Source organism: Oncorhynchus gorbuscha, linkage group LG25 (genome assembly GCF_021184085.1).
Source record: "Oncorhynchus gorbuscha isolate QuinsamMale2020 ecotype Even-year linkage group LG25, OgorEven_v1.0, whole genome shotgun sequence".
NCBI classification, from domain to species: Eukaryota; Metazoa; Chordata; class Actinopteri; order Salmoniformes; family Salmonidae; genus Oncorhynchus; species Oncorhynchus gorbuscha.
In genome coordinates, this window is record NC_060197.1 from 8,369,236 (window position 1) to 8,395,264 (window position 26,029).

The 26,029-nt window shown below is 44.6% G+C and overlaps 1 protein-coding gene across 1 annotated transcript; it reads right to left on the reverse strand.

Moving 5' to 3' along the window:
• Nucleotides 1-897: 897 nt before the first annotated feature.
• LOC124014405 (podocalyxin-like) lies at nt 898-17,135 on the reverse strand. Its single transcript, XM_046329325.1, has 8 exons — nt 16,628-17,135; nt 4,627-5,238; nt 4,205-4,419; nt 4,075-4,101; nt 2,984-3,116; nt 2,730-2,773; nt 2,475-2,597; nt 898-2,314 (listed from the first exon to the last, which is right to left on the reverse strand). The coding sequence occupies exons 1-8, from the start codon at nt 16,668-16,670 to the stop codon at nt 2,120-2,122; spliced, it is 1,392 nt and encodes a 463-aa protein (XP_046185281.1). The 5' UTR covers nt 16,671-17,135; the 3' UTR covers nt 898-2,119.
• Between the last annotated feature and the right edge of the window lie 8,894 nt (nt 17,136-26,029).

Genomic DNA, 26,029 nt, shown 5'->3' on the forward strand with positions numbered 1-26,029 from the left:
ATGACCAATACCTTGACTTTGTTCTCCTAAAGCCATTTTGCCACAACTTTGGAAGTATGCTTGGGGTCATTGTCCACTTGGAAGATCCATTTACGACCAAACTTTAACTTCCTGACTGATGTCTTGAGCTGTTGCATCAATATATCCACAACATTTTTCCTCGTGATGCCATCTATTTTGTGAAGTGCACCAGACCCTCCTGCAGCAAAGCACCCCCACAACATGATGCTGCCACCCCCGTGCTTCATGGTTGGGATGGTGTTCTTTGGCTTGCAAGCCTCTTTTTCCTCCAAACATAACAATGGTCATTATGGCCAAACAGTTATATTTTTGTTTCATCAGACCAGAGGACATTTCTCCAAAAAGTACAATCTTTGTCCCAATGTGCAGTTGCAAACTGTAGTCTGGCTTTTTTTTATGGTGGTTTTGGAGCAGTGGCTTCTTCCTTGCTGAGTGGCCTTTCGGGTTATGTCGATATTGGACTCGTTTTACTGTAGATATAGGTAGTTTTCGCACCAAAGTACGTTCATCTCTAGTCTCCTTCCTGAGTGGTATGACGGCTGCGTGGTCCCATGGTGTTTATACTTGTGTACTATAGTTTGTACAGATGAATGTGGTACCTTCAGGCAAATTGCTCCCAAGGATGAACCAGACTTGTGGCTGATTTCCCCCATGATGTCAAGCAAAGAGGCACTGAGTTTCTAGGTAGGCTATGAAATACATCCACAGGTAAACCTTCAATTGACTCCAATGATGTCAATGATGTCAATTAGCCTATCAGAAGCTTCTAAAGCCATGACACAATTCTGGAATTTTGTTAACTTCTGACCCACTGAAATTGTGATACAGTGAAATTATCTGTCTAAACAATTGTTGGAAAAATTACTTGTCATGCACAAAGTAGATGTCCTAACCGACTTGCCAAAACTATAGTTTGTTAACAAGACATTTGTGAAGTGGTTGAAAAATGAGTTTTAATGACTCCAACCTAAGTGTATGTAAACTTCTGACTTCAACTGTATCTTTAGGGTCCAGCCTCCCTGATAGAGTAACCCCAGTCCTAGACTAAAAAGCCTAGTTGAAAGGGCTCTAAAGTCCAAGGCTTTATCTATGTCCAGGAAACCGGCCCTAGGTAAAATTCTTTAGAACTTTCAAATGACTATTTACAGTGTTTTTCCCCTTGATATCTGTAGAAGCTCCTGTCCCAGCAGTGTCTCCAGGGACCCTGTTGTTTCACCAGTACATGGCTTCTATACAGCAGCCCCTGCCAGGTCGTCTGAGCTGAGATTCACTAGTAGTTTAATTCAATCACCAGGATGATTATTTCACTTTATCCTGAGGTCATTTTCTTTAAATCAATACTATTGAGATTTAACCATAAAGGCAAGTAGTGTTACAGTATTACAAAGTTTCAGCTTCCATTTTCTCTGAAAATATAAGAAAATACTATGTACAGGTGCTCAAGTGTACAATTCAATGCACTTTTGTGGATTACATTGATTACAGCATAAAGAACATGCAGATTTTAGTTCATACACTCCACCCTGAAATATTGGTGGTTTGAGTGTTTGATTTTCCCAATTAAATCAATAACTATGTAGCGGTACATCAAGTACCTTAAACACTCAATGGCGCTTAAAATGGGATTGTGTATGTTTGAGAGTTACATTTCCCAAATATTTATTGAATATCTCCTAAAACTAGGCACAATGTTGATTGGTGTAGTATTCTCCAAATGGCCTGTTACTTTTCCATGGTCACAGCGATGGGACTCAGACACCCGTTTAGGCCGGATGGGTTTCCAGAACCTGTCATCCTCTGGGTGTTATTTTCTCCAGATTTGTCAGGTGGTGTCTGTGTTGTTGCCTTGGGTCTGGTTCAATGGGGAGGAACATTAAAAGTGTTGCGGATAGAAATGCATTGCATAGAACCGTCACAATTGTGCGATTTCTCAAATCCCATTATTTAAGGTTGTATACATTCTATATAGAATACATTTCTACCTGCAACGTTGGGAGCTAGAACCCTCTACTAAACAGGGCCCTTGTAACGGTGCAGGGAAGGGAGAGTCAGTTGGTCGAGGGAATATAGTAGCACCCCTGTCTGTTCCGGTCCCCCTCTACAGGTGAGTGTCCTCCTCATCTGGCATGTCTTCTTTGAGCAGGTTGTCGATGGGGACAATCCAGCTGTCGTTGAACTCTCCATTCAGGGCCACCTTCTTCTCCTGCATCTCCTGCTGCACCTCCATCACCTCCAACGTGGGGTTGTCGTGGTAACCGTTCTCCACCGTCTGCATCTCCTCTGTCAGGTGTTGCTGTTGAAAGAAGAGAAGGGGAGATTTTGGTGAGGACCCTTCGAAAGCATAGCTCAACTATTATTAGTAAGTATTTTAGGAAGAATGTGGACATATCACGGACAGACATGATTGATTGTAGAGTAGTTTGATTTTCATGTTTGATTTTCTAATGGATTACTTGATGGTTCTTCCGATAGGACTTGCGGTGGTATGCGGCGTAGAGGGCGAAGCCTACAATCATGGCCAGCAGAGCTCCGCAGGACGCCAAGATGGCAATCAGGGTCATGTTGTCACTTTGTTTCTGACAGAATAGATGAAAAAGTAAATAAAGACCCACTCTGACACGCCTCCCTCCAAATACAACCTTTACATGTTCTCCAGTAGCCCGTTTATGATGACATTCAGGGAGATATGTACATAATGTTAGACTTACTCTGGTGATTTCCTCATAGTATTGCTGGACGACAGCGTTGTCCACTAAAAGAATCAGAGGAAACTTTCATTTACAACTGTTCACTTCTGGTACTTGACCTTGACAGCAATTGGCTCAAACCCTCTCAAATAGTATGTATTCAAAAACACAACTCATACAACCAAGACTAGCATTAGGAAATGGGGTACATTAGGGGTGATCTATTTAATTGCCTTGGAAGCGTATGGATAGTGGTGACTGGGTAGTTTACATACCTTTGCCGGTAATTACCACGCTGTCAACGGTGGTTTGTCCGTTGTTCTCTCTCGCAGCCAGAGTACAGTTAGCGTCGTGCATTTGAGACATCAGGTGTCGACACAGCGCCTCCAGGTCCTTGTTCTCATGATTCTGAGAGAAAACAAACACGTTTGTAAGACTCCATCAAGCTTTTCATTGGTTTTCAACTTTTTCTAGTAGATTGTGGTAAATGTTTTCATAGTTTATGAATGGGACAAAAAACAATCAACATGCCTTGTTTAGTGAATCTCAATCTATCTAGCTGATGTCATTTCACCATGACATTATTACAGCCATCACTACAATGCTGGTTGTGGTGAGTCGAGGGAAAGGTCAAAGGTGGGACGTCAGCGTTTCCCGTGCAGTGAGGTGTCAGTTATTCTTGGCCTTTCTGAAGTAGAGCAGCTGTTCATAGTCAGAACGTGAGGGAGAACCCGAGAGAGGTGTGGGAAAGATGGAATCTAGCGAAATGTCAGGAAGGTTTCCCACTAAGACTTTTTCCACCCAATGCCTGCAGAATCCTTTTTTATGACATGATGCACTACTTCCTGTCCTGACTTTGGAAACAGAGAAGTGTCGCTCTGTGTTCTGTGTTGAGAATAGACGGGTTGGTTGTTTATGGGTCAAAACAGACGGTGTGCTTAGATTGTTGACAACATGTCAACTCTGTCTCCAAATGTTTATTGAAAACATAAATATATTTGCACAATGAACAGTTGTTGTTTTGCTAGCAAGTGAATATTTGCCATATTAGACTATAAATTATGTCAGTCAAAATACTTCAAGACATGGTATCAATAAGATACGAGCTGAAACGCACCACCTACGATTCCCCACATGGCAGCTTCTTGTCATTGTTGCTAGCCATCTGGCCATCCAGAACCACAACAACACACTGACTTCTGTCCCATTGATGCATGCACATCACTGTCAGCTAACGGTGTGCTCTAAGATGGATCTAACTGCAGCTGAAGATTTGTCATTACATTTGTCTTTTGACATCGAATGTAAACGCAGGCCTAAACTCGTAAGCAAATCTAGGACGACAGTAGAAAAGATAAAACCTTACCTCTTCATTTCTTTTGGACATGACAAACTGTAAAAAGCAGAAACAATCACAAAGTTAAGGTCATATTTGTGTTGTGGTTTTTTGAAACCAGCCTGACAAGTCTCTTTAAGTAAAAGTCTTTCTGTCCTACCATAAAGCTCTTGGGAGGACTTGTGGTAGTGGCCGTCGTGGTTGTAGTCTCAGCCATGGTTGTTAACACCATTCCTCCCTGTGCACGGGTTGTGGTGATAGCAACACTGCTTCCCGAACCCACAGGGCTGGATGTGGAAGGTTGCTGGGATGGAGAGGACGACCTTGACCATGGGGTTGTAAGGATTGGAGTATGTTGCCCACCCACCGGTGTGACTGTTTCAAGAAGCATAAATAAGAGAATGGACAATTTTGTCAGTGGAATATTCTTTCACTTCCATCATGTAATCACACATGACCGCATATGAACATGTATGAGGTGCATGTTATAAGAACTGTTCAGCTTTTAGACTACAGCGAAACTCTATGCTGGGTGAGTGATAGGTGTTTTGAGGTGAAATGGTGGTGGAGGTAGAGACTCACCTGCAGTGGAGTGAGGCGTTCCGGCGGAGCTAGTGGGGGTCTGGGTGAGGGTTCCTGAGGAGCTAGTGAATTGCGCAGTGGTGTGGGTTCCGGTGGATCTAGTGATGACCTGTGCGTCGGTTCCGGTGGAGCTAGTGGTGTTCTGGGCGTCGGTTCCGGTGGAGCTAGTGGGGGTCTGGGTGAGGGTTCCTGAGGTGCTAGTGAATTGCGCGGTGGTGTCGGTTCCGGTGGAGCGAGTGGTGGTCTGGGTGTCGGTTCTGGTGGAGCTAGTGGTAGTCTGGGTGTCGGTTCCGGTGGAGCTAGTGGAGTCCAGTCCAGTAGTAGTCATGGTGGTGGACTCCACATTACCACTGGCCCTCCCAGCGGTAGAGGTGCTCAGCGCGGTCCCACTTGGTACGGTAAGGCTGGCTAGTGTAGTCCCGGTCCCATTGATTAGACTGGAGGTGGTAACTGCATGGGTGGAAATGTCATTGTGTGTGTAGTTGGGGGCTGGATCAGAAACAGGGGTGTGGATAGTGGATATGTTGACCTCTGAAGTTAGAGGCTTGTAGAGAGTTGAAGAGATAAAGGTTGTTTGTGTTGGATCAGCATGAGTACAGTGTAGTAGAAAACCTGGAGTGAACAGATGTAAAACAGAATTAACGGTTTCATCTAAAACAAATATTACATATGCCTAACTAAATGTAATCTACTTGGCATTTTTTCCATTTAAATTGAGCCATCTCTAGAACATGGTCCATTGTCCATGTGGGCTGCATACACTTTTATACATATTTTGTATTTCCAAGAAAATATCAGCGATGAGATATCGAGGAGCCTCTGTGGTGAACTCTGTGTAAACCTGTTGTGGTTTATTTCCTTCTCTCCAGACAGCTGTACAGTAGTCGTTCTCTTTGTTTCTCTATTTATAGTAAACAGGACAGGATGCTCCACACAATAACCTAGGAAGTACCACACCCAACCTATGGGCTTGCCCTAGCGCACCGTAAACAATCCTGGACCACGTTCTTAGGCTGGGACCCTAGGGATTTGGAACAATGGCTTCTATAGGATCCTCAACCCACACACACGTAACACCATAGCATTAGGACGACTACTTGCTTCCTCATACTCAGTCATACACATACCTGGGTGGACAGTCACACACTAAAAACACTCATACCTCTCTTATCTCACATGTTCATACTGTGTATAAGGACGTGTACCTACATTACCAACACACTGCACACTAAATAACATACATTTCAAAGGCAGAAAACCCTGTCACTTCATATAGGGCTGCATAATTAATCGAATTCACATCGAAATTGCAATACTGTCTTGCAATATTCATGTCGCAAGAAGATTCATATCGCATGCAATATTTTTGAAACACCGCTCAGCCATGTGTGGTGTCCGTTTTTATAGATTACTTGTGGATGCTTCCCACTCACCCAAGCCCCGCCCCATCAAGCAGCGTAGCTCCTCCTCCGTTTTAAATTCACTATACGTTTGCATGCTGTTCTGTTAGGTCAAATGCAGTCAACAGATTGTTCCAAACAACAACAATGACACTTTTTTGCTTTTTAATATAAATCATTCTGTTTCTAGGATTCCAACAGTTCACCCAAGTGTTTTCATCTACAGGTAACTGCCAAAATAAAGGAAACACTTGAGTAAATGACAGAAAGTATATGTAAAGCAGGTGCTTCCACACAGGTGTGGTTCCTGAGTTAATTAAGCGATTAACAACCCATCATGCTTAGTGTCATCAGAGAGTAAGAGGTCGAAGCCGTTTTACTCCACCCAAAATCTGTCCACGAAAATAAGCCCACGACGTGAGTAATTATTTTATGGAGGTAGTGTGTCGAATTTGGTCAACAAAAATGCAATTGGTAATGTGATACGTGAGGCTTATTTGACCGAATAGAAGTTTCATAATGGTTAGGTTGACAGAGTGAGACAGTCAATGTCTAGATAGACAATAGATAGAACGAGCAACTGATGAGACCGATTTGCTTAACTGCCGGTTCATTTTCTCCATTTCGCTCTAGAGACAAGTTTTTATCGGCTCTCAAAGAAATAATTTGTTTATATGCATTGTTACTTTTTTCTAAACTCCTCTAATTGTCAGAAAAGTGTTTTTATGTAACTTCAACAGATTTTCAAGAATTTTCCTTACATTTTTTGTGCTATGTCTACTGCACTGATATGTGGCATTTCGGCAACTTACCCAAAAACGATTATATTGGAGTTGCGCCTGTTGTCATAGAAATACAGTGCATTCGGAAAGTATTCAGACTCCTTCCCCTTTTCCACATTTTGTTATGTTATAGCCTTATTCTAAAATGGATTAAATATTTTTTTTCTCCATCAATCTACGCACAATATACCCCATAATGACAAAGCAAAAACAGGTTTATAGAAATTGTTGCAAATTTATTACAAATAAAAAACAGATACTTAAGTATTCAGACCCTTTGCTATAAGAATCAAAATTGACCTCAGGTGCATCCTGTTTCCATTGATCATCCTTGAGATGTTTCTACAACTTGATTGGAATCCACCTGTGGTCAATTCAATTGATTGGACATGATTTGGAAAGGAACACACCTTTCTATGTAAGGTCCCACATTTTACAGTGAATGTTGGAACAAAAACCAAGCCATGAGGTCGAAGGAATTGTCCGTAGAGCTCAGAGACAGGATTGTGTCATGGCACAGATCTGGGGAGGGGTACCAAATCATTTCTGCAGCATTAAAGGTCCCCAAGAACACAGTGGGCTCCATCCGTCTTAAATGGAAGAAGTTAGGAACCACCAAGACTCTTACTGGAGCTGGCCTCCCTAGGCTGAATTAAGCAATCAGGGGAGAGGGGCCTTGGTCAGGGATGTGACCAAGAACCCAAGGGTCACTCTGACAGAGCTCTAGAGTTCCTCTGTGGAGATGGGAAAGCCTTCCAGAAGGACAACCATCTCTGCAGCACTCCACCAATCAGGCCTTTATGGTAGAGTGGCCAGACGGAAGACACTCCTCAGTAAAATGCACATGACAGCCTTCTTGGAGTTTGCCAAAAGGCACCAAAAAGACTCTCAGGTCATGAGAAACAAGATTCTCTGGTCTGATGAAACCATGTGTCGCTTCTGGAGGAAACCTGGCACCATCCCTACGGTGAAGCATGGTGTTGGCAGCAGCATGCTGTGTGGATGTTTAGCGGTGGCAGGGACTAGGAGACTAGTCAGGATCATGGGAAAGATGAACGGAGCATACAGAGAGATCCTTGATGAAAAACTGCTCCAGAGCGCTCAGGACCTCAGACTGGGGCAAAGGTTCACCTTCCAACAGGACAACGACCCTAAGTACGCACCTAAGACAATGCAGGAGTGGCTTCGGGACAAGTCCCTGAATGACCTTGAGTGGCCCAGCCAGAGCCCTGACTTGAACCCAATCAAACATCTCCGGAGAGACCTGAAAATAGCTGTGCAGTGACACTCCTCATCTAACCTGGCAGAGCTTGAGAGGATCTGCAGAGAAGAATGGAAGAAACCCCCCAAATACAGGTGTGCCAAGCTTGTAGCGTCATATCTAAGAGGACTCGAGGCTGTAATCGCTGCCAAAGATGCTTCAACAATGTACTGATTAAAGGGTATGAATACTTATGTAAATGAGAGACCTGAAAATAGGATGTAAAGATGTAAATCCCGACATGGTGGGTTGTCATGGTGATTAATCGTGGTTGTCGGGGGCAACGGAGACATTGTCTAAAACAGCCTCTTATCGGTGTCTGATAAGAGGCTGTTTTAGAGGGGTGGTGGAGGAGGGGAGAGGTAAAACCTTGTTGTCTCCATCTCTTCCTTTTGACAGGCAGCCTAAACTGTGGCTGCCATCCTAAACTGCAGACACGCCAATTGTTATCAGGCTCCATTAAGCAGCTTAGTAGTCACTATGAGGAGAGAACCCAGAGACACGGACAGCTCTATAGGAGGGGGAAACTCTAAATCCTCCCCCCGGGCCCAGCCTGTTTTTTACACTCCTGGTAATGTCCCCTGGCAGCTAGTGAAAGGGGGCTGCTTCAGCATTGGTAATGTCCCCTGGTAGCTAATGAAATGGGGTTGCTTCAGCATTGGTAATGCCCACTTGTGGCTCAACCTGGTCTCAGAGTATTTCGTATTATTCTTTACGTAAATACAAGACACTACATTAATTTTGATATGTTACGAATTATGAATCATAAATGTTACGATTATGAATCATAAATGTTACGAATTTGCGGAACGTACAATATGTTAGGATAAAAGTTAGATAAAATGGTTAGGGCAGGGTTAACAAACATGCTAAGTGGTTGAAAAGTAGCTAAAAAGAAGTAAGTAGTTTGCTACATTTGCTAATTAGCTAAAATGCTAAAACAACCAACCACATTTTTGCTTTAAGTAACCTTCTCTCTTATGTAACCATATCAAATGTAACATATCAGACTAATTTCAGTGTCCCAGATGTATATTTACTATGTTACGTCTAGTCTATGAGACCAGGCTGGGTAGCTCGAGAAAGGAGGCTGCTTCAACATTGTAGTCTTAACAGGTGGAAGTATCCCAGCAGGACTGAAAGAAAATGAAAAAATTTGTTTTACAGACAGTATTTCTTTGCTACATTTTTTTGACAGCTTTTGAAAATGTGTAAGTCAGGAGTGATACAGTTCATTTCTGACATACACTATGCAATGTCTTGGGAGTGGACTGTTCTAAACATCTGTTCTGATCATGCAGATATTCCATGTACAGTATGCATTTGACCTGGGACTGGTGAACTGCTCCTGTGATTTCCACACAGTGTTCTGCCTCTGAGACTCTGTGTTGTTGTGAGACGTGTGTCTCTATCTGTCTGCACCACTATCTCCCCTCCTCTAGCTGTGGTGTCATATTTTGGAGTGACCCTCTTTGACCCCATCTGTCACCCGGGTGTCTGTTTCTTAACAGGTGACAGCAGCACCCCTGAGTCTGACACACACACACAAGCACACACACATATCCCACCAGGATGGTACCTATAGTCTCTCAAAAACATGAATTCATTAAGATGACCCCCCCCTCCCAGAGAAAGGAGGGAAAGTTCCATCTCCATAGCTTCCCTTTCCTCGGCCATAGGCTCCCTTGTTGTAACTCATAGAGCACACCAGAGCAGGTTCCTGTATACCACAGTAGGATTACATTACTATCCCCATGAGTATTGGATGTCTGTCTGTGACTACACAGCATAACTGGGCCAACACAGACTGACCTGCAGCCAGGTCTTATTAGCCTCTTCCTCCACCAGGCTATTATTAAGATGGATCGCTAGGTCATTGGGTCCGGTTACGTCCTGTTGGGTCTGCTACTACAGTGGCCTGTCTCTCTCCCACAGGGTGGGACCCGGTGTCCCGGACCCTCTCAGGGCCAGACGGTAGTCAGAGGGTGTGAGAACCGACCCCAATGTCCTTCCTGTTAACTCTGTTATGCAATAAGTTATGGGCTTCTTTGCTCTCTCACTGTGTGTGTGTGTGTAGCACATGGGGATGTGTGGCTCAGTTGGTAGAGCGTGACGCTTGCAACACAAGGGTTGTGGGTTTGAATCCCATGGGAGACCAGTACGAATAAAAGCAAACACTCGCTCTGGTTAAGAGCGTCTGCTAAATGACTAAAATGTAAATGTGTGAAACTCCCTCCTCAGCCTGAAGTTTCCCTACTTACGCCACAAATACCCAGCTTTTTGCATGGCACCGACTGGTAAGACGCTTCAGGAGGTTGGTCACGTGTGCTAGCAGGGCAGAGGTCGTGGATTCGAGACTCGGTGTGAGCCGAATCAGGAAGAAGTGGTACACGCTAAGCAAGCAGCGTGACGTCCTTCACGTGTGTGCATGACTTAAACACAGAGAGCATGAAACTCATGGATCTCCATGAGACTAACAGACACACAGACAGAAACCTAGTAAAATACAGTCAGTTACTTCCAGATCTTCAAGATGGAAATGCAACAAGATGATGATAAGGCCTCTAAATGCCATATACCATAGGGTTGAGTTCTTCAACTTCCCCATTGTTTGTGTTCCTAACTCATGCCTGTGACTAACGAGTCAGTAATGGGGTCAGAGGGGTGTCTCCCTCTCCCCTGCCCTCCCCACAGGGGTCCTGTTGTTGGGTCCCGGCGGGCGTCAAGCACAGTCCTGTTTCGTGTGAGAGCCTCCATCCGTACACAGTTTAAGCAGAATGACAATCGGCCTGGAGGGTGGAGACCTGTTGAATTGTCCTGCCTTCCTGCCAGCCATATTGTAAGAATAACCTCTGGGCCCCAGGCCCCACACAGACTACTGGTAGAGGGAGGGGAGCAGAGGCTTATGGCGACCAGCCTGGGCCCCAGGCCCCACACAGACTACTGGTAGAGGGAGGGGAGCAGAGGCTTATGGCGACCAGAATGGGCCCCAGGCCCCACACAGACTACTGTTAGAGGGAGGGGAGCAGAGGCTTATGGCGACCAGCCTGGGCCCCAGGCCCCACACAGACTACTGTTAGAGGGAGGGGAGCAGAGGCTTATGGCGACCAGCCTGGGCCCCAGGCCCCACACAGACTACTGTTAGAGGGAGGGGAGCAGAGGCTTATGGCGACCAGCCTGGGCCCCAGGCCCCACACAGACTACTGGTAGAGGGAGGGGAGCAGAGGCTTATGGCGACCAGCCTGGGCCCCAGGCCCCACACAGACTACTGGTAGAGGGAGGGTAGCAGAGGCTTATGGCGACCAGCCTGGGCACCAGCAGTGGACATCTTAAAAATAAAAAGAGCCTTTCTTTATGCTGTCCTAAGGGTGTGTGTCTGCAGGTCCACTTGTGTTCTGGCATGGGTATGTGATCCTGTCTAGCTGTGTGTGTATTCATCTCTGTCCCTGTATGTGTGCCAGCCAGGCCATCCCATAATAAGACCAGATTTATGTGCGTCTGAGCGTGAACATCCACCATGCGCTGCCAGTGGCAGGAGAGTAAATAAATAAATGTAGCTATCCCTCCCCAGCCCCGGACGCACAAAGCCACCCTGTTAAGTGGGTGACGGCCCACACAAAAGCCTGGCTTCCCCCGCGTGTGGCTCTGCCAGAAGGGGGTTACTCCCTCAACCCCGGCCCCCTGCTGCGGCCCAGGCTTTTTAGGAGCCCAGTAGTCCCCCGCCTTCCTGGGGTGTCCCATTGAGAGGGGTAATTCAGAATTGGAACTGGCGGAGGGAAGGGAGATGAAGGGAAGAGAGAAGGAGGAGGGAGGCCGTCTTTACACAGTACTTATCCAATAGGCTCCTCCGTTAAGGAGAGGGGCTGTGAATGTAAAATCACTGTATGAATAAAAGGGAGAAAGCGGGAATGGGGAATAGGGGAGGTGGGTAGAGGAGAGTGAGGGTGGAAAAGGGGTGTTGGTCTCTGTCTGATGGTGTAAATTGTATTTTTTATTTTGTTTCACCTTTATTTAACTGTCTGTGACTCCACAGCATAACTGACATGATGAAGATTATTAGTTGCCACACGGCGTGGGTTCACACACCCAAACACAGACACATTTCTAGTGCTGTGATGCCAGGTTGATGGGTTAGTTTGTGTCTATGTTGAGCTGTGGTGTGCACATATGGTCCAGCACTTGTACAGGACTTTAGTCTATAGAGGTCTGGGTCGTTCCACAAAATTAGTCCCTTTTTGGTAGTGTAACTTAGTGAATGAAAAAGAGTTTGATTTCACCTAATCTAACATTCCATCATGAACAGTAATTTAATAAATGTTTTAATCGAGATTAAATAATAATAAAAAAATATATATATATAATAAGCGCCTACTAAGTGACAAATAAATGAACAGGGTTGACGATTTAGTCATAAATTGCCATGACAGGGTTGTTGAAACAGTTCTATCCTGTCTATCTACGGGTAACAGGGTAGACATGTTATGCTCAACACGCTTTTCCACTAGAAAATACACTATGATTTTACAAATGTTCATTTAGAAAATATTTATAAAGGAATAGTTTCACCATATTAAAACGAGAGTTTAGTTCACATAACAGGGATGACCTTGAAATGAGGGACAGTCCCCCCCCCCCCTTAAAATGATTCACTAATCACATGAATAAATACTATCATACTATCAGCAAACCATCTGTTGGTTTGCAACTGCTTGTTAAGGTGAGGGTTAGCTTTAGAATAAGGGTTAGGATAGGGGTTATTAAGGGTTAAAGGTTAGTAGATAGTTGAAATGGACTATTCAAATAAAGTGTTACCAAGCTTGGAAAAATGTTGGGGTTAAGTGGGTTAAAATCTTGAGGGACATGTCAAAATGCAAAATGTTGGTACTTTAGCAAATCTTTATTCATAATAAAAATCAAATTCATTGAATGTTCCATGTGGTCTATATTAATAGGCACTACATTTAAAGAGACATCCGGAACTTTGTCGACTACCTAAGTATTTTTTTAAACCTCTCGCCTTGGGCTGGATGTACCAATGTGTAGTTCACGCATGCATAATCTATTAGCAGAATTACTGTTATATCTCAATTAGCCTTGAAATCCCTAGTTTGAAAGCATCTGGAAGCTGTGTGGCACCATTTTGAGTGCTGCAAGATTGGCCAGCCTACAAGTTGCACAGTGAAATAAGGCTGGCCCAGGCCTGCCCAGCGTTATCCAATGAGGCACATATAAATCAAATCAAAATCAAATCAACTCAAATCAAATGTTATTTGTCACATACACATGGTTAGCAGATGTTAATGCGAGTGTAGCGAAATGCTTGTGCTTCTAGTTCCGACAATGCAGTAATAACCAACGAGTAATCTAACCTAACAATTCCAAAACTACTACCTTATACACACAAGTGTAAAGGGATAAAGAATATGTACATAAAGATATATGAATGAGTGATGGTACAGAGTGGCATAGGCAAGATGCAGTAGATGGTATCGAGTACAGTATATACATACTACATATGATGTAGTATACCATTTTTCGGGGACCCATTTTTGCACTTGTGCGCTACTTTCAGAACTACTGGGTAAAAAGTATGCAAATCTTCCAGAAGTTCTATTTTAATATAGCAGGTTTTTACTACTTAAAATATCAAAGGAACTCATTTCGTGGAACGACCCGTCTATTGTCTTTAGTCCTGTGGCTATGCAGTATGCTATTAATCTATTGTCAGCAAATACATTAGGCAAGGAATGTTGGTAGACAACAGTGTGGAATAGTTGACATCATGGAGGAGGTTGGAGTGATATAGTGGTCACCGACACTTTGCTTAAGGCCAACTCTTTGACTCACACACACACACACACACACACACACACGCGCACTCGCACACACAAACACACACACACACACATACACTCATGTTTTGTTTGCCTGGCTCTTATTAAGAAACATCCGCTCTCTGTTTTCTTAGAGGCAAAGTAGAAGGGAGTTGCCAGCCATGGCAGAGAAAGGAGTGTGAGGAGAGAGTGAAGGTGGGAGGGAGAGACCTTGTACATGTGTGTTCCTGTATTTGTGATATGAGAGACATGAAGCAGGGAGGCGGTAGAAGGGAGGAGGGGAGCTGAGTGAAGGTCTGTGATGCATGGTGCCAGCCACTGGCCTGATTAATGTCCACCTGGCCTGGACATGTAGGAGTGTAGGCTGCTCTGGGGTGAAGATAGAGGTGGAGGGTGTGGTGGAGCTTTATCATCCACATCAGACAGTGATGAATCACAAGGCTTTACTACACTTACTCCCTAGAGGAACTGGAAGCCTCCCTCTCCTGTACTGTTCCCCAACACTGCTGTTTAAAACCCCAATCCCCTGAATGTCGATAGTGGATCTAAATCCCCTGGCTGCCTCTGAAATGGCACCGGCCATTACAATGTATTACTTTTGACCAGCGCTGTAATGGGCCCTGACCACATTACAATGCATTACTTTTGACCAGCGCTGTAATGGGCCCTGACCACATTACAATGCATTACTTTTGACCAGCGCTGTAATGGGCCCTGACCACATTACAATGCATTACTTTTGACCAGCGCTGTAATGGGCCCTGACCACATTACAATGCATTACTTTTGACCAGCGCTGTAATGGGCCCTGACCACATTACAATGCATTACTTTTGACCAGCGCTGTAATGGGCCCTGACCACATTACAATGCATTACTTTTGACCAGCGCTGTAATGGGCCCTGACCACATTACAATGCATTACTTTTGACTAGCGCTGTAATGGGCCCTGACCACATTACAATGCATTACTTTTGACTAGCGCTGTAATGGGCCCTGACCACATTACAATACACTACTTTTGACCAGCGCTGTAATGGGCCCTGACCACATTACAATGCATTACTTTTGACTAGCGCTGTAATGGGCCCTGACCACATTACAATGTACTACTTATGGACGGCCCATAGGGCTCAGGTCAAAAAGTAGTGTCCTATAGAGGTAATGGAGTGTCATTTCAGACGCAAAGCCTGTTTATTGTCCTGTTTCCCCACACTTTTAGTAGGTGAATTTCCAGGGGAGTGAAGGAGTGAGGACTCCGTCTCCCTGTCCTTGCATTTGAGTGAACCAGGCTGTGTGTGCGTGTGAGGAGACGGACGACTCCTCTCAGGATGGGAATCTGGAGCCACACCTTCCTTTGGAACAGGGATGTTGTTAAAGGGTTTTTCCTATCTATTGTTCTCCGCTAGCGCTCTCCCATAAGCTGGGCATAGGGAGGATAGCCGTGGCTGCCAAGCCGCGTCCCGATCATAACAAAGATCCTGGCTGGGTTTACCTTTTAGGAAAACACATGACATGACCTTCATAAGCCCAAATGGAGGATGTAAAGGACTGGGAAGTGGTGTGTGTGGGGTAGGATCTGGAAGGATATGGTCTGGTATATTCAACCTTTTCTTTGAACCTTTTTTCAACCTTTTCTTTTAATAGCACTATGGTTAGTTTGCAGATTGAACATGTTTTATTATATCCTAAATGGGTGGTTTGTGTTCTATCAAATGGTAATGGAGGTGGTTTGTATCCAAGGAGGACATTATTTTTATTAGTGCCTAAATGCTTGGTAATAATGCTTGTCAAGTTAGTTTTAGGCCTAACTCATTATGTGGTCTAAAAAAGTTTTGGAAAAAGGGCTGACTGTGAACATCCAGTCTGTTTTTGCTCGGCGACAAAAAAACAAAAGCCTCTACTTTTCATTAATTTACAGTGGAAAGAGGCAGGTGCGACCTGCGCGTAATTAAAGAATAACACTCTGCCTCACCATTAGGCATGAGGGTCGTCTCGAGCGGGTCACGGGGGCACTTCATTATGCGGTCCCGTTGTCTCCCTCACGGCCTCCCGGCTCTTGAGCACAGTATGAGAGGAGAGGACCCGGGCGTGAAGAGGGGGCAGATGTTTCAGCTGCGCGGCCCTGGCACTGACTCCCCGGTGCCACTCCCTCAGGTGCCAGTCTCTGCCTTGCACTTACAGGGCAACTCCCCCTCACTCACTCCTCGATACCGAAATTAGAGCAGCATGTTGTGAAAGCGCGCAGCTGGTATAGACTCTCACTAGTATTGGTGGGATAGAAGGCTAATAAGATAATGGTTTAATAGGATTTTTTTTTATTTTTTTATTATTACTTCCAAGCAACAATATGTCAATCATATAGACGGAATATAACGAAAACGATTTAATTTTTCATGGAAATTCCATTTTGTTTTACAGATTTGCTGATTAGGCTACAAACTTCCGTGCACCATTAACTGTAGGCTATTGATGTGTGCACCTGTTGCTGAGGAGAAACACAGAGAACTCTCATAATCAACATTGTTTTATTTAGTTGTTTTTCTTTTATTATTAATTGATAAATTATGATACCAAATGTGATCTCCTATGTTAACTTCTCTCATTGAATGTCTTCAATTGCTCAAATAACGGAAAGGCGGTGATGGGGTATTGTGGGTCCCCAAAAATAAAAACCAACTTTGATCAAATAAAATAAATAAAATACAAAGAATAGACACTTACCAAGTGGAAGAAGTGCCCACGTGATTCGCATTTTCGTTTCCATTCTGTTTTTTTTTTTTTTTTACGAAACTTTGTTTCATTCAGTGTTGCTGCAGCACTCAATCCGTGGTTTTAAGTATTCAGAATGTTGAATAAAAGTAGCGGATTCTTGCTGGAGACGCGTTCCGTTACGCCTAATCTCATTGAATTTGTATTTGAAGTAAATTATTTTCCCAAAGTTATTGTTTTGCTGAAAGCTAAGAATGCTTTTGTTTGGCACTTCTCCCCTTCTTTTCTCCCCCTCTCTGAGTCGGGAATTTGGGGGAAAGTTTTTAACCGGTCTCCTTGGCTGCGCTGATTGTGTTGTCGTTGCTGGCTCCCTCTCCCGGAGTGGCTTGAAAACGTATTGTGCCTTCAAAGTGCAAGCCCCGTGGCCAGTCCAGACCCCAGTCTTCTTTACAAGTGTTCAGCTGTTACTCACAGGCCCATGGCACTGCCCATTCCAGCTTGTCATGCGAAGCCCGGGGAGATCCAATAGAAAGCGTTTTGGGTGGACTCTCAAACTGACCAACACTTTGAATAACAAAGGAAACGACTCCCAAAGACGTATGTTCCTTCAGTTTGCCTTATTCCAATAATGGTCAATGAAAATAAATAACTGACGATTCTTAGCTTGCTGCGTCTTTCAGATACACGCCATGGTAATACATGTTTCCCAAATCATTCATATCTATAGTCCTGCATTCATTCACCACATTAGCCAACAAGGATAGATTCATTTGCTTGGGAAAGTGGCATATAACCAGCAGGTGTGATGTTTGTCTTTTGGATTTGGGGATCCAAGCCAGGCTGTTTGACCCTAAGGAGAGAGCTGAGTTAATTCCCCTCAGAAGCCATGACAACGGGTATTCACAGGCTTTCATTGGAATTGCTTCGAAAGCACTTTTGATATGCCCTCTTCAAAGATCAGTCAGTCAAAGACATTTGGATCCACAAGTTTAATGTGATTTTATTTTTTATTTTTTTGCAAAAATACTTGATTTGCCTCAACTGGCAGCTTCATTAGACAGTGTTTAATTAATATCTTGAATAACTTCGACATTTACATTTACATTTAAGTCATTTAGCAGACTTGTAATACATGATGTCTGATATAAGATCCAGTGGCTGCTCTGGTGATGGGAAATTAGGGGGAAAATAGTGGAGATAAGATCAGGGGTGTGGAGGTTTCCCTGGGCGTTTCTATGGACTGAAATAGTTGGTCATTATTAAGCTGTTTAGATGTGGAGCTTTCAAAGCTATGATAATGGTAGTCCCTCCCATGGTCCATGTCAGCCTGGGTTATACACTTCAACAATATACAACTTATTTGATTGAAAGAACACTTAAGAGTTTAGTGTAGTTTATTAGTGTGGAGTGGTGTACATACACGCTGTGTGTGCCCTTGTTCGTTGGTGACTGACTGTGTGTGCGTGTGGCAGAGAGAGTCGACAAGTGTTTTTACACCTGTACGAATCTATGGAGCTTGTGTATGTGTGTGTGAGCGAGCGAGCGAGCGAGCTGGCGTGTGACTGCCACCAATCGTCACTAATACCAGCAGCTGGTCAGAGAAATGCTGTGTTGGTGTTAGGGATCCTCTAAACTCCTCAAACGTTACACCTTCCAGTACAATCATCTGACTGAGGGCTGATGCTGCACCTCACCTCAGCAGGCTGGCCAGACACAGGGCTGGGAGGGGTATCACGGTGGGGCTGCTGTCTGAGCTGTCATGTAACCATGAACTGTCATTTTTGTCTCTCAGCTCCCTTCAGTGCCAAGTTGCCCAGGACTGTGAGCACCTATGGACATTTAGTACATTTAATTCGTCTTTGTTTATTAAAGCTGTCATTATCTATTAATCTGTTTCATTTGGCCACTCCTATTGATGGTGCATTATAGAAATACTATAACTCATTCTAAAACTAGATTTAAATGAAAAAAGCTACATTGTAAAACTCCTCAAAGATCATTGTCAGTTTGGCAGATTAGCCATGTGACTGTGTGTCTGTCCCAAGTGATGTATGTGATTGTTGGTACCAACATCTGTCTCTATGTCACAAAGGGGAAGTCGACCCAGGGATAGTGTCCACCCAGTTGATGTGAACTCATACACATTCTAAAGACATGATTACTTAACCACAATGAGTTGTGTGTCTGTGTGAGAGAGCGATCTGCTGGCTCTGAGCCATGCTTTCCCATGTCCAGTGTTTGGAATTCCTTTCCCGTTAGCTCACTTTACCATGCCGGACGGCGTTCCGAGGGTTTTGTCTCTCTCGCCCCGGAGCAGCACTCACTCGCCCCATTAGCCTCCTACAATGGAAGCGAGCATGCCTGGAATGTGTGCACGGGCTCTCTCCTCGAACTCTCCCTCACACCTTTCCAACAACCCTTCTCAATTCGGTACTCCTCCCCCCTTACATCCCATCCACCCCCCTCAGTCCCTTCCTCCACCTGTACCCCTACACCTCCTTTTGATCCTTCCTTCCTTACGCCGCAAACGCCCCTACAACTCCCTAAGTCCGACTTACACCTACATCCCACTACGTTCCTCCTCATCCCCTACACCCCCCCCCCCATCTTCCTAGACCTCCCCAGTCTCTTCAGAGAGACACCGTGGGAGGTGCCTCTAGGTCTCCCTCTCACTTACCTCACCGACATTAATATCTCCCACGTCCCAACTCCCCACTTAACCACAGTGCTCCCCTCATACACCCCTACCATATGAGTCCCCTCCTTGGACTCACATGGTACCAAACACAGAAAGTCGAAGGCCAGGTCCTCCCTTATATGACGAATTCCATGTTTGGAAGCACAGGTTGTTTTTTTCAGATTGGTTTATTATGGCAGGGGTTAGTTACATCTGAGTGTATTGAGGGTGAATGATCCTGGTAGAACCATGTGAATATGGGCTGCTGTGGTGGACACTGTTGCCCAGGTTTACTAAGTAAACAAAACATTGATTCAGTTACCGACTAACACGGAGTATCCACTGGTGATAGAAACGAAATGAATCAGCCCATAAAATGAAATCATTTTAAAACACTGACCGAGATTAGATTGTGCAAACGGTGCTTAACAACAATGGATTCATTTGGTAGCTCCTCCATCAACATGTTTCCCTATTCAATCTCCATTAGGACGTCTCCAATCCTAAAGTGATGGAACTCCCCCCCCCCCTGATTTACATCCAGAAAACAAAGAAGGTGATCAAACAATCAGACTTGATGAAGACTTCAAGTCCAGGAATTTTGGTCTGTAATTGGGCACTGTGTCCTCTGCTGCGGTAACATCAGGGAGACTGAGGTATGTGTAGGAAGAAGTTTTGCTTTAGTACATCACCCCCCCCCCACATCATCTGAGGCCTACGCACTCCAAAACATATTCCATCTCCACTGCACCCTGCTCAGGGGGAGAGCTGGGCTGGTATGGAGGGGGAGACACCCTGACACACAAGAATGTAACGATTTGTTAAAATATCCGCAACACAACCTTTTATACAACACACACCCCCGGAACCAGAAAACACATCCTTTTTGGCTAAAACACATTGAGTAACTCTTCTGTGTGTATCTGCCTTTCGAAGTATAAACATCTGCTGGTGCTTCATCCAAGAGGTTTTACATACTTACTTTACATATAGCTGAAGGATTGCATGCAATTTAAACTAGGTATATGAAGAAAGGGACGTTTCACAAATATAATTTCCCCAGCTACACTGGGGAATTCAGGATTCTACCTGGATTATATTTGAGAGGCTTCCATTTAAGAACACCCTCTGTGTTCTGTTAGACAAATCAAATCAAATGTTATTTGTCACATACACATGGTTAGCAGATGTCAATGCGAGTGTAGCGAAATGCTTGTGCTTCTAGTTCCGACAGTGCAGTAATATCTAACAAGTAATCAAAGCTAACAATTTCACAACAACTACTTTATGCACACAAGTGTAAAGGAATGAATAAGAATATGTACATAAAAATATATGAATGAGAGTTGGCCGAATGGCATAGGCAAGATGCAGTAGATGGTATAGAGTACAGTATATTTAAAAAAAAAAATTTTTTTAAATTTTACCTTTATTTAACCAGGCAAGTCAGTTAAGAACATATTATTATTTTCAATGACGGCCTGGGAACAGTGGGTTAACTGCCTGTTCAGGGGCAGAACGACAGATTTGTACCTTGTCAGCTCGGGGGTTTGAACTATACAGGAGATGAGTAATGTAGGGTATGTAAACATTATATAAAGTGGCATTGTTTAAAGTGGCTAGTGATACATTTATCACATCAATTTTTCATTACTAAAGTGGCTAGTGATGAGTCAGTATGTTGGCAGCAGCCACTCTATGTTAGTGATGGCTGTTTAACATTCTGATGGCCTTGAGATAGAAGCTGTTTTTCAGTCTCTTGGTCCCAGCTTTGATGCACCTGTACTGACCTCGCCTTCTGGATGATAGTGGGGTGAACAGGCAGTGGCTCGGGTGGTTGTTGTCCTTGATGATCTTTTTGGTCTTCCCGTGACATTGGGTGGTGTAGGTGTCCTGGAGGGCAGGTAGTTTGTAAGTAACTCTTTATCCACATTATAGCAGGGGGTGTGAAGCCATAAAACATACGTTTTTACAGCAGCAGACTATGATCGATAATGTCAAAAGTTGCGCTGAAGTCTAACAAGACAGCCAATCATCAGTCATTTGTGTACGTGCTGTGCTTGTTGAGTGTCCTTCCCTATAAGCGTGCTGAAATTCTGTTGTCAGTTTGCTTACTGTCAAATAGCATTGTATCTGGTCAAACACAGTTTTTCCAGAAGTTTACTAAGGGTTGGTAACAGGCTGATTGGTCAGCTATTTGAGCCAGTAAAGAGGGCTTTACTATTCTTGGGTCGAATGACTTTTGCTTCCCTCCAGGCCTGAGTTCACACACCTAGTAGGCTTAAATTGAAGATGGGCAAATAGGAGTGGCAATATCGTCCGCTATTATCCTCAGTAATTTTCTATCCAGATTGTCAGACCCCGGTGGCTTGTCATTGTTGATAGACAACCGTGTGTGTGTGTGTGTGTGTGTGTGTGTGTGTGTGTGTGTGTGTGTGTGTGTGTGTGTGTGTGTGTGTGTGTGTGTGTGTGTGTGTGTGTGTGTGTGTGTGTGTGTGTGTGTGTGTGTGTGTGTGTGTGTGTGTGTGTGTGTGTGTGTGTGTGTGTGTGTGTGAGAGCTCGTAGTGTAGTTGTGTGGAGGAGGTACACTACAGGCTCAGTGACAGGACACAGAACACTCCACACCTCCTTATCAGAAGCCTGGTTCCAACCGGAGCCGCTCCTGATATCTCTGCCTGTTCGTATACATAAGAATGTGTGAGGGAGGTTTTTAGCTGGTTTCTAACTATTGAACGCTACATTGCTCACCCTCCTCTCTTTCTGGAGGTAAGGATGTGACTTAGGATGACCCGTGTGGCGAGTAGTGGGGTGAAGGGTTGGTATCTGGGGGTGAGGAGTTGGGTTAGTAGTTTGGGGGTGGGTGACATCTTTGTGGGTCCCATGGAACATTTCCAAGACCTGGGGTCTGAGAGGAAGCTATCAAAGCTGAGGAGGTATCAGATGACCCCTACAGCCCCAGGGCTTATCTGGAGGTGCTACTGTATGCGAACATCACTACTGACATGACAGATAGTAAACAGGACAGCCAGATCTACACCAGGTCTCCATTTGACTGTCAATGAAGCTCCCTTTCTGGGTTGAGATTCTTGAGGAGAGGACGTTTCTGCACATGTCTTGGGGAGAGGCCTGGACTAGGCTTCTGACTGTGTGATGGATGGGATGCATATAGTCTTGTTATTTTTAGTATGTCTTGGATGGGATGAAGCTGGAGAAAACAGGGAAAGGGAAAGGGTGGAGGTTGGTGCGTGTGTGTTTGAAAGGTGGATATGCAGAATTAGAATTCCTCAGACACAGAGAGGAGACATGGCAAGGGGGTCAGGCTGTGTATGGTTTTGTGTGTGTGTGTAAGGAGTGTTGTGAGACACACAGACACCGAAATGTTCTGTTTATTCACAGACTGGGAGCGGCACAGGAAGTGGCCAACGGGAGCTTCCCGGGGAAAAGGGAGGGGCGATCCTACGTTTCTATAGAAGGAAATGGAGCATGTGGGAGTGTACTTGACAGAGACCATTTCCAGTCTGGGGGCCCAAGGTAAGACTGGCTGAGCCACTGCGGCCCTGGGAGGAGATGACCGCAGAAATATTTAGAACACGGCCATGTTAGCGTCATTCATAGGAAGTCATGGTCACTATAGAAGACTATAGTCATACTTAAAGTCATGATGTCATATCACCAGACTGTTTAGCGTTAGCCTTCTCTGGTTTCCTATTAGTAGCTACGGAGCTTGCCAGGCTAGCTATCTGTGTGTTAGTGCCTCAGGGCTGGGTGCATGGCTAAGGAATGGCAGCGGTGGTGAAGGAATGTCTGTCATCTCCTCTTTCTCTCCTCTCCCCGTCTCTCCAGTTGACAGGTGCACAGCTGCTGTCAACTGTGTACACTACCCAACTACACATGAGGACAGACCAGCCCAAATACATTCTCACACACTTTCTCTCTTTTTCTTTCACTCTCTCCCTCTCACACATACACCACTTTCAACCATTGCTCACTCTGCTCCCCCCCCCCGTCACTCTCTTACATACTCTCCCTCTCCTCCCCCTCTTCTCCCTGGCATTGATCTTCTCAGATTTAATCTCCCCCTGCCCCATGCATTCCTCACCCATCACCTCCCTCACGCCTTATCAGAGATGGCCGTACGGTTGTCTGCGGTTTTAACCCATCGGCCTGCAAATCATGTGGAAGTATGAAGCTCAGACAGGGACAGTAGAGTCCCCGGGGGATGGGAGGTCAGAGGAATGGTTAGTGTAGGACAGCACCTCAGTTAGGAGGTCTACTATGGATGGAGCTGTGGTGATCCCAGTGTTTAGTAACACCCAGAGCAATGGCCCTGAGCTGATAGTGTGTGTGTGTGTGTGTGTGTGTGTGTGTGTGTGTGTGTGTGTGTGTGTGTGTGTGTGTGTGTGTGTGTGTGTGTGTGTGTGTGTGTGTGTGTGTGTGTGTGTGTGTGTGTGTGTGTGTGTGTGTGGTATCTCCGTGTCCTGCTCCAATTCTCACTCTAATTGACCGTTCACCGCTGCTGGAATGTTGTCTCTGGAATTCTGCAGTCGTCTATTATCTGGCTCAGAGCGCCACCACGCTTCACGCTAATAATACCATCCTATAGATACCATCCTATAGATACCATCCCATAGATACCATCCCATAGATACCATCCTATAGATACCATCCCATAGATACCATCCCATAGATACCATCCCATAGATACCATCCTATAGATACCATCCCATAGATACCATCCTATAGATACCATCCTATAGATACCATCCTATAGAAACCATCCTATAGAAACCATCCTATAGATACCATCCTATAGATACCATCCTATAGATACCATCCTATAGATACCATCCCATAGATACCATCCTATAGATACCATCCCATAGATACCATCCTATAGATACCATCCCATAGATACCATCCCATAGATACCATCCCATAGATACCATCCCATAGATGCCATCCCATAGATACCATCCTATAGATACCATCCTATAGATACCATCCCATAGATACCATCCCATAGATACCATCCCATAGATACCATCCCATAGATACCATCCCATAGATACCATCCCATAGTTACCATCCCATAGATACCATCCCATAGATACCATCCCATAGATACCATCCTATAGATACCACCCCAATTACAGAGATCACACGTACCATCCCATAGATACCATCCCATAGATACCATCCCATAGATACCATCCCATAGATACCATGCCATAGATACCATCCTATAGATACCATCCCATAGATACCATCCTATAGATACCATCCTATAGATACCATCCTATAGATACCATCCTATACACATGCAAAGGGGACAGGACGACTGCACCGTATTGAGGGGAGGATGGATGGGGCCAACAACCTCCTTCCCTCAGTAAGAGCATTGAAGATGGGTCATGGCTGGGTCTTCCAGCATGACAACGACCCGAAACACACAGCCAGGGCAACTAAGGAGTGGCTCCGTAAGAAGCATCTCAAGGTCCTGGAGTGGCCTAGCCAGTCTCCAGACCTGAACCCAATAGAAAATCTTTGGAGGGAGCTGAAAGTCTGTATTGCCCAGCGACAGCCCCGAAACCTGAAGGATCGGGAGAAGGTCTGTATGGAGGAGTGGGCCAAAATCCCTGCTGCAGTGTGTGCAAACCTGGTCAAGAACTACAGGAAACAATTACAAACAAAGATTTCTGTACCAAATATTAAGTTCTGCTTTTCTGATGTATCAAATACTCATGTCATGCAATAAAATTAAAATTAATTACTTAAAAATCATGGTATCTATACTTATTTTCCACCATAATTTGCAAATAAATTCATTAAAAATCCTACAATGTGATTTTCTGGAGTTGAAGTGTACCTGTGATGAAAATTACAGTCCTCTCTCATCTTTTTAAGTGGGAGAACTTGCACAATTGGTGGCTGACTAAATACTTTGTTTGCCCCACTGTATGTCATTATAATACCTTTATTTCCAAGGACAGATCAGATCTGTCCTTGACTAAATTGCACCCCTGGTGTTCATATTGAAATACTTTTCGGTGTGTGTGTGCGCGTGCGTGTGTGTGTGCGCGTGTCTGCATGTGTGTGTATGCGTGTGTAGGAGTGGGCCCCCCATTGAGTGTAGAGAGGACCCGTATGCTACTGGCTCTGAGGATCAATGTTCTGGCCAAAGAGTACAGTGGCATTTCCATGGAAACGGTCCAGGCTATGGTCAAAGCCTTCAATGGTAAACCCAGTTCACAATAACAACATGAATAGAAATTCTGATTCATCAGTTTGACTTACTAATGCCAAGCGTGAAATCTGTTTGTGCATGTGTGTGAGTGTGTGTATGCATGTCCTGTCCAGGTACATTGTGCTTGTGTGTGTTTGTGTGTGTGTATCTGCTCCCATGCGTGTGTACGAGAGAGTGCACGTGTGGTGCACACTGCGCAGAACATCGGAAGAATTATCACTGTGAATCATTGTAATGTTGTATCATGTATTGTTTGTTTGTGTCAATTGATCCCTAAGGGATGGTGATTTAACACGAAAATAAAAAGTCATTAATTCATCTATTTATACATTCATGCATGCATTTGTGTGTGTTTGTGTGTGTGTGCGTACGTGTTAATTCAAACATTAAAAAATATATATATGTATGTATGTGTGTGTGTGACGGATCTCTTCCTCTACTCCCCCAGCCTCCTGCCTGTCGTGGGTGCCAGAGAAGGGGACGGTAGGGGCTA